Genomic DNA, 9,697 nt, shown 5'->3' with positions numbered 1-9,697 from the left:
CCCCCCCCCCAACACACTCACTCACTACATTCATTTATTCATTAACTGTTATATATGTAAAATACTTTGCAGGTGTGCATTATAAGCTGTTATATAATGCAGAGTTAATTAAAAGGATTGAAGTTCTGCTGCAGCTTTCCGCATTTTATTTTATATGTATGAGTGTGTAGCGCCTCTTGGTGTCAGTTATACAGAGGTGCAGCTGCATTGTTCCAGGCATTTAGAATAGAATAGAATAAAATAGAATAGAATAGATAAGAATAGAATAGAATAGAATAGAATAGAATAAAAGTATTGATCCCAGAGGGTAATTCCTTAAAGCATTGGTCAACCTTGGTTATATAGAAATAAAGTTAAATATCAAATTAGACAGGATAACGTTTAAATAATAATATTACAAGGTTTAACAGTGACTAATATCAACACAGAAATGATGAAAATAACCAAAACACAGCAACACAATTTACAGACAGGATTTACAGAGGCTTAGGGCCATTTTATCTGATTTCTAAGCAGTTTAACTTATTTTATTTCCATTTTGAAGCTTTATATTTGAAATTCTCATTCTACCATTTTTTTTGTAGTTGTGCCTTTTTTTAAATTCCTTTTTTTAAATCCAAGAGATAAAAGTCATTTCGATAATAACTCTGGTGTGTAAATAAAATAACAATGAATGTTTATTTAGCCGATCGTCGCAGACTTGCTGCTGCAGCCCCTCCTTTTCTTTCTTTTTAACTTTTAGTTATTATATATTGCATCAATTGCCATTGTGTTTAAATCAAAAAATAAAAAACTTTACTCACAGCGGTGATGTTTATGACGGTCAGTGACGTCATCAGCTTCCCGTCTGGTCACGTGGACGCGGTCATGTGACTGAAGCAGACGAACTCGTGTGTTTGTGAAGCAGTGGAGGCTGCGAAGCGGTCCAACATGTCTGTGGGTGAGAAAGTCTGGATGTTCCGGGCTCTGTGGCTCCTCTCCGCGCTGGACGCGGTATTGCTGCTGGACTCCGGCATGCTGTACCCCCGGGAGTCCGCCTCCAGGGAGCGGAAGGAGCTGGACGGCCTGTGGGCCTTCCGGGCGGACAGGTCCCCGAACCGGAACCAGAGCTTCGAGGAGGCTTGGTACAAACAGCCTCTGGCAAAGGTGAGCAAAGAAAGCTGCAGGTAAAACTGCTCTTGGTGTTTGTTTGAGCCGAGGAACGTTTAATGGTTTGAGGTTAAGTGCAGATTCCTGCAGTGGAAGTCTGAGCCAATAGGAAATGGAAATAAAATAAAAATAAACATCCATCTCCTAAAATCATTTCAATAATCCATAAACCTTTGTAAAGAGCCGCAAGAATGTGCTTCATATGTCTCTTTTAAATTCCGATTACAAACTATTAATCAAAATAATATCCAAAGCACTAATAATTATAATAATTCATTTTATTTGTATTGCAATTTACATTAGTGAATCTCAAAGTTTTCCAAAAAAACCAATATGAACTGAATCAATTATAGAAAACACTTCAAATATCGGCAATAAAACTCAATACAATCGGATATATAAAACACCTTTTAAAAAAACAGTCTCGAACCTCGCCTACCTTACGCCATATCATATAAATACCGACCAAACTTGTTTCATAGTCACGGGATTATCCAACAATATAAGATTTCACAACATGATACTCGGACTACACCCTAAGAAAACCAGATCCTGTCTCTTGATGCTGAAAACACCTTTGATCGTATGGAACAGCCCTACTTATTTCGACTTATTGATCAATTTATCGATTTTAACTGGATCACTGTTTGACTCTCCCAAAGCAATGGTCACATCCTCCAAGCCTCCAGAGGCAGCAGGTGGCGCTGCACTCTTTGCCCTGTTCACTGTTCACATCAGGCCTAATGTTAAAACACTTTATTATATTGTCCCCGTTGGTGTTCTTGCAGACGGGAGCCGTCATCGACATGCCCGTCCCCGCCAGCTACAACGACGTCACACAGGACCCGGCTCTGAGGGACTTCATCGGCTGGGTGTGGTACGAGCGGGAGGTGCAGGTGCCGAGTCGCTGGATCGCCGACGAGGGGACAAGGGTGGTCCTCCGAGTCGGAAGCGCTCACTATTACGCAATAGTGGTGAGTGTCTCCGGGGGCGTGTCTGCTGAGGGGGGGGGGGGGGGGTCTCGCTGCTCGAGGAACGTCCCGTTGATGCCTTCTCTCATTTTGTTAAGTGGGTGAATGGGGTGCGGGTGACGGAGCACGAGGGCGGCCACCTTCCCTTCGAGGCCGAGTTGAGCACTTTGCTCCGGAAAGACCCGACAAACCCATGCAGGATCACCATCGCCATCAACAACACCCTGACCCTGGAGACTCTTCCTCCGGGCTCCATTCACTACATGACGGACACCACCAGGTACTTTTCTCTTTTTGAGGGTTCCGGTTTGGGTTTTACCAACAAAACTCAGAAAATCAAACATTTACTATCCTGATCAGCCGACACAGAAAATAAAACATGACGTTGATGTTTATAAATATTTCTATTCGTGATTATTTAGCGGTTATTGTTCATTAAACAGTCTGACAGTCTGTCCTGCACTTTGGTGAAATCCGATCGTTCCGTTTCCCTGAGCGCCTCCAGGTGGCGCCATTGATCAGTGTAAAGTAGTTTCCTGGACATCCTCACCTGCTCCTCCTGCTGTGTCTTTGTCTCTGTCTCAACATCTTGAATGTCAACACAGTAATAAATAGGCCGGTCTTTATAATGATGAATCAGTTGAAAGTTATTTGTAGGTTGTGAAAAGAAAATGACTATTGGTCATTAATGGAATAGTTTTGAAATGTTTTGTTGAAATAAGGTGGGATTCCATATTTCTTCTTACTCCTTAAAAGGCATGCGTTCTTTTTTGTAAGATATCTTTTTTTAATTATGTGTTTTAAAACATCTGAATCGTTTAACTTTTCTTGTACATTATGAATCAAAAAGAAACTGCATTTAAACTTTGTCATAAATGTTTGTTTTCTGTAACTTTTCCTTTACTCTTTATTTTTCCAACATATATAAAGAATTTTTTTCTTTTTGAGTTTTTCCTGCTTCAGTTTAAGATTCTAGAATATGTGAAACGGTAATCCTTCATAAATCCTTGGAGCACTTTATCCTCACTTCCGTTTTTTTCTTTAAAACTGCGTTTTAGCTACAAAGAATCGTTGTTCACCAGGTTGTGATGATCCGCAGGTATCCCGCCGGCTTCTTCGTCCAGAGCACCTCCTTCGACTTCTTTAACTACGCCGGGCTCCATCGGTCTGTGCTGCTCTACACGACTCCTCAGGCGTACGTGGACGACGTCACCGTGTGGACCGACTTTGTGGACAGCACAGGTAAACCACCACTTTAACTTGACATTTAATCACTGCAGAGACGAGCTGGAGACTGGGGGTTTTTAGTTGTTTCCTAACTTGGGTGGGGAAATTGTCCGTTCTTGAACTGACGTTAAAAATGCCACTGACAGTTTTTGTTTTTTGGGGGTTTTTTTTAGGATTTCAAGTTGAGCTAAGCTGCATTTTCTTTCACGTTGTTGACATATTTGAAGAAATAAACATAGTTAAAGATATATTGTTCAGTATGGAACGTAAAGCAGAGATTCGTGTTCCATCATTACTTTCTGTATTACTTAGATTTTGTGTGTGTGTGTGTGTGTGTGTGTGTACCTTCATCCTTCCAGGTGTTGTGACGTACAACGTTTCAGTCCGAGGAACCGCCGCCGCCTCGCTCAACGTCACACTGGTGGATAAAGACGGCCACTGTGTGGCTTCGTCCAGCGGCTTGTCTGGAGTTCTCAAAGTGGCCGACGTGAAGCTGTGGTGGCCGTACCTGATGCACGAGTCTCCCGCCTATCTTTACTCTCTGGAGGTACGACGACTTGGAAATATTTTTAAAGGCAAACTATGATCCTGTGTTGTTCGATATCTGTTATAAAACGTTCACTTTCATGTCAAACGTGAAGAATTCGACCTGCCGTCTTATCGAAAATTGTGAACAATCCAGTAAAATACCTACCGACGGAGACGCAAAGCCAAACAATTTCTGACATTGGTCATTCTCCCGCCAAGGTTCGGCTGGCGGCGGGCGGCGGCGGGGCGACTGGGGACGTTTACACTTTACCGGTCGGCATCCGCACAATCAGGGTCACCAGCACGCAGTTCCTCATCAACAACAAACCCTTCTATTTCCATGGAGTGAACAAACATGAGGACTCTGATGTGAGTACCGCGGAAATCTCAATGTCCATTTACCCAAAAAAAATTGAGGAAGTGTATGAGCCTGGCGTGTTTTGTTGCTCTTGTGTCGTAGATCCGGGGTAAAGGCTTCGACTGGCCGCTGATCGTCAAAGACTTCAACCTGATGAAGTGGATGGGCGCCAACTCGTTCCGGACGAGCCATTACCCCTACGCCGAGGAGATGCTGCAGATGTGCGACCGCCACGGCATCGTGGTGATCGACGAGTGTCCCGGCGTGGGCATCAAGGACATGTGAGGGCCTTCGCTCGTCGAGAGCCGTGGTTCTGGCTTTTTCATTCAAACTCCTTAAAAAAAAAAAAAAAAACTCCTTTTGACATCATGTCATTCGGTGTTGCTTCAAAATTTGAGTTGGTGTGAGCACGAGGTTTCGAGAATATGTTCAGCAACGGATGCAAACTAACCAACTTTTCATTTAATTATTTCAATAAAAGATGAATGTGCCAAAATAAAACCAATAAATACACCATTGAATAGTTAATTAAATTGGAATGAAATATATAAATGTAATTAAATCATTAGATAATTAAATAGTGAATTCATATTTTAATTATTTAATGGCACATTCATACATATGATTGCTATTTTAAGTAATTAATGACAAATGTAATTATTTAATGATTTATTCATTTATTTAATTTTGGCATATTTCAGCAATGAAATGATTAAATAGTGAAATAATTGTATATTTCTTTTACATAAAATTAAATGCTATTTTAATTATATATTTAACTCCAATTTGAATAAATTCAGGACATTTCATTAACGGTGTATTTATTCATCTAATTAATTTTGGCACATTCAGTCTTCCGTAGTCGAACAGGTTTGAGTTCACGTTCCTCCTGCAGCACCAGTTTAATCTTGAAATGTTGTGAACCAGTAAGAAAATGTCCCAAGAGCTTTTACATTTAAGCGTTTTTAAGTGTTTCTCAGCGTGACTGGTGTCGTTCCAGCCGGAGCTACGGGAACGCCTCCCTGAAGCACCACCTGGAGGTGATGGACGAACTTGTGCGCCGGGACAAGAACCACCCGTCCGTGGTCATGTGGTCGGTGGCCAACGAGCCGGCCGCCAACATGCCCCCCGCGGCTGCTTATTTCAAGTAAGTATGGACCACTTCGCTCCCGCCGTGTCATTGAACGTCTCGACGGCTCAGGAAATCATCGTCTCTGCAGAAAGAAGAAGAAGAAGAAAAAAAAACATCATTCAACCTTTAAAAGGGCGCTTATTATTTATATCTGGAGTATTTCATTTAGTGAATTCCGTAAATTTGTACAAGTGAACCAGTTCAGGCCAGTTATGCTAATATGTAACCGGTTTACATTTCACCAGATGTAGTTCTTCCCTCTATTGCACTTGATTTATGTGCACGTGATACCCCGACCTTAAAGTCCTACTGAAATTCAAATTCGACCTCCAAAACACTCTGGCTGTCGCTTCTAGGGACATTTTTTATGCCAACTGGTCCAAGGGTAAAATGTCAAAACAAGGCAATCTGCGAGAAAATAGCCGCTAAACAGCGGTATTTTCGCTGCTGGGCGGAGCTTCTGGCAATAATAGATGACGTCACTGGATGTGCACACACATTCAAAATTCAAATAACTTTGTTATGCGACAACAGGGATGGGGCAGAGTCAGAGAAACCTTAGAAGTAGAACCCAAACTATCGTTTTTTGCAAAGTAGTGTTTTACATTTCACTAGACCTTTAAAGTGAGGAGGCGCTATTTAGCAGCTCTGTAACAACCTGAAGCGTTAAAGACGAGCTGCTACACCCAGCAGGGTATGGGGACACGCTGCACCCGTGTGGAGGTGGAGTCAAACTGCAGCAGCTGAAATTGAACTTCCAATAAGACACAATTTAATAGGAAACTATCGTGTGTGTCTCTCCCCCCCCGTTGTTATATTGTCTTGCAGGACGTTGATAAATCACACCAAGTTTCTGGACCGGACTCGCCCCGTCACGTACATCACGGCCAGCGGCTACGCCAGCGACAAAGGGGTGAGTCCTAAAAGAACGACGCCGGTTTCTGAGCAGGAGATTGACGGCAGCTCCTAAATAATAACGGACCGCATTCTGCTGGAAATAAGTAACTCCACACATGCAGGCGACGATAAACGAGATTGACGTGTGACTCTGGTTTTGTGTTCGACGACTCAAAGCAGGGACGGGGAAAATAAAGTCCTGGAGAGAACGCCTCCAGAAATACACCTGAGGACAACGTGGTAGAAGTAAATCGTGAACCGAATGGTTGTAAATTTAGATTTTGAAATGAAAAATCCGTTAAAACGTGGAACGGATCAGTTTTTATCTCCATCTAAAGTGTCAATTATTCAACCTGAAAGGTTGTTAAAGCTTTGAATGGTGCAGTAAAAATAATAAAAGTATAATCTTTGGTGAAAGAATTTCAAAAAAGCTGTAAAAGAAAAAATGTCAAGTGATTCAGTTGAACGTTTAAAACACTCACATTTCAACCACTTTAAAACCATTAGGCTGAATTTCATTGGAATGAGTGCGGTTGCTCTTCACCTTATTTTAACTTTATTTTTTAACTCACAAAACCACGATGGGAAATGTCGTTTCGCAGTCTGTGCTGTAAAATAAGAAGCAAAAACAAAGAGGAACCAACAGCTTCCACTGTTTACTTCAAGAAATATGTACATTTTCATGTTGGAACTGAAAAAAAAAAAAAAAAGGTGTTACTTATAAAAACAACCTAATTACGTTTCCTGTTTGGAATCTGAAGCTTTCGTTGACTCGGGAGTCAAACTACGTTGTTGACATGCCTGAAAGATTTTCTGCACATTCCTGCGCAGTGAGAAATATTTCAGGGCGCCGTCGGGTGTTTGAAGACACAAACCGTGCCTTCAAATACCCGACGACCTTGTTTTGTAAAAGTATGTGGTTTGAGGATTTGACACAAGTGGGTGTTTTTCCATTGAGCGTTTACTTTGCAGGGTATTTGTCAATATATTTGAGTGGAAAATGTGGAACGTGTGAGATTCAGTCGCAGATTTTCTGGTTTGATGAGAAGAAAATTGGCGATTTCCGATGTTATGCGTTTCCTGCCTGAAGCACGGCGGCGGCGGCATCATGCAGTAGAAGGTTCAAGAAATGTACAAAATATTTCAAGAATCCTGTAATAACCCATTTCAGAACATTTTTGACATTGAGTGAAAAACCTTTAAGGAGATTCCTCCTGATTCGTGTTTTAAACTCTTGACAGGCGACTTCTACAAACACACAATTTTTTTATTTACCGGTAATTTGTTTTGGGGGAGATTCTTGTCAGTAAGTCCGCCTTCCTCTCGCCTCCAGGCTCCCTATGTGGATGTACTCTGTGTAAATAGTTACTTCTCCTGGTACCACGACCCCGGCCACCTGGAGGTCATCCAGCTGCAGCTCAACACGCAGTTTGAGAACTGGCACGCCAAGTACCAGAAGCCCATCATCCAGACCGAGTACGGAGCCGATACAGTGCCGGGCTTCCATAGTGTGAGCACACACACACACACACACACACAACCTGACTGTACTGCACCAGCCATCACATTAAGTGATTTTTTAAATATTTTTTCTTCTCCCCCTTCCGTGACTATCTTGATGTTCAGGATCCGCCGGTGATGTTTTCTGAGGAGTACCAGAGTGAAGTCCTGCGGAACTACCACAGCGCGTTCGACCAGAAGAGGAACCGTTACTTCGTCGGAGAACTCATCTGGAACTTTGCGGACTTCATGACCGCACAAGGTAGCGACTCACAAAAAACGCCCTCGGCAAACTGCGCTTTTCTCACTTTTAGTGACGACGGGACTTGTTTGCGTTTCCTGTTTTTTAGTGACGCGATGACATTCAAAGTCTTTTATTAATGAGAATATTGAACCTTTGAAAATGAATGAAAACATTTCCTTTGGCGCGTCATTGCCGTCGCACACGACCGTGACCATATCGCATTTTGGCGAATAAACAGAAATGTGTCACTTTGTCCCAAAAAGGCTTCAGAAGGTTCGTTTCCTAACCCGAGTGGCGGTTTCCTCTCTGACCTCCTCCGCAGGCGTCACCCGTGTGGTGGGCAACAAGAAGGGCGTTTTCACCAGACAGCGGCAGCCCAAAGCCTCGGCGTTCATCCTGAAGGAGAGGTACTGGAGGCTGGCCAACGAAACGGGAGCCCTCCCTCCGTGGGTCAAGTACCCCTGTTCACTGTGAGACGCACAGGGGGAAAAACAACAACACTGGGAGTGTTTTAGTCACACACAAGGTTAAATCTTCAGCTGTGTGAAAGTTTAACACGATGTAACATTCCTCGCCAAAGTGCCTCAATAATAATTTTTCAATTGAATAATCACAATATCATGTCATTATATTTGATTTCAAATGTGTAATCGAGCTGTTTGGTAAAACTGCGAAGTCGAAAAGAAAAACAACCACATTAGAGATGGTTTGATGATGTAAAGTTGCCAGTTTCTTCCCAAAATGGCTCCAAATATCTCATTTGAACAAGTTTTGTGTTCTTTCGCCATTTGTTTCTGGGTGTTTTTGCTTCACTGCGCAGAAAGATTCAGGTTCATTCATCCATTTTATCTTTTTAAACAAAGAAGATTCCACAAATTAGAATTTTATTTTTTTACTAAGATGTTTCAATAAACAAAAACACATTAAACAAAATGAACCAAAGGGAGTGATCCATGTCATTATAATTATTACAATTATAATTGATTAGCAGGGATTTTAAACAGTTTGAATTCTGTTAAACTACTTTAGAGCGTGAAAGAATTAATTTAAATCTGTGGGTTAAAACTTTGAGCTTGGCTCACATTTAGTTCAGTTTATTGTGAAGGATAAATATTTTTATATTAATCTATGGAAAAGGTTGTATCATTAACTTGGGGACAAAAGTTTTCACTCTTGCTGGACTGGTGCTTTAACGCAGGTTAATGAGGGACATCTTGAGGTTGTAATCTAGAATTTTCAAATGATTTTCATTTCTTTTTCATCTCATGTAAATGTGAATTTCACTGCTGAATGTTATCAGAAAAAACTGTATTTTTATAAATGGAAATCCACATCTTTTGTTGCGATGTGTCCGAATGGAATCATTAAAGATGATTTGCAAACTTTCTGAATCTCACGGTGGATTTCTGAATATCGATTCAAGCCCAGTATTTCTGTGTCCTCATCCTAAAGCATAAAATCTTGTATTTTAGTCTGAAGGTGTTAAACGTGCTTATCAGGGGGTTTTCTTGTGCCCTTTGAGTGGCAGTAGAGATAACGGTTGAGACTTTTAACTGCTTTGAGGTTTTCTTAATTTAATTTTCACAAAACCATAAGAGACGTGGGTTTATTTATTTTTTTAAATGTTCATGCTGGAGAGGTGCGTCCATAAAATTTTTATGAAAGAGATTGGCTGTGCAGGGTGTTTGTCA

General features: G+C 41.5%; 1 protein-coding gene across 1 annotated transcript; it reads left to right on the top strand.

Moving 5' to 3' along the window:
• Positions 1–875: 875 nt before the first annotated feature.
• gusb (glucuronidase, beta) lies at positions 876–9,385 on the top strand. The gene is made up of 12 exons (XM_080509147.1): positions 876–1,146; positions 1,938–2,123; positions 2,219–2,400; positions 3,220–3,362; positions 3,707–3,894; positions 4,095–4,244; positions 4,336–4,514; positions 5,234–5,380; positions 6,194–6,278; positions 7,596–7,772; positions 7,889–8,024; positions 8,329–9,385. The coding sequence occupies exons 1-12, from the start codon at positions 931–933 to the stop codon at positions 8,478–8,480; spliced, it is 1,941 nt and encodes a 646-aa protein (XP_080365273.1). The 5' UTR covers positions 876–930; the 3' UTR covers positions 8,481–9,385.
• Positions 9,386–9,697: the final 312 nt, after the last annotated feature.

The sequence above is a fragment of the Blennius ocellaris genome (assembly GCF_963422515.1).
Source record: "Blennius ocellaris genome assembly, chromosome: 14".
In the NCBI taxonomy this organism is placed as follows: Eukaryota; Metazoa; Chordata; class Actinopteri; order Blenniiformes; family Blenniidae; genus Blennius; species Blennius ocellaris.
Note: the sequence above shows the minus strand (reverse complement) of the source record. Positions and strands in the feature narration are given on the sequence as shown.

Bases quoted from the DNA above. Each gene is read 5' to 3' on its own strand.
- gusb (XM_080509147.1), top strand. From the start codon at position 931: ATGTCTGTGGGTGAGAAAGTCTGGATGTTCCGGGCTCTGTGGCTCCTC. The intron at 2,124-2,218 runs GTGAGTGTCTCC...CATTTTGTTAAG, and splicing joins CTCACTATTACGCAATAGTG to TGGGTGAATGGGGTGCGGGT. The intron at 8,025-8,328 runs GTAGCGACTCAC...CCTCCTCCGCAG, and splicing joins GGACTTCATGACCGCACAAG to GCGTCACCCGTGTGGTGGGC.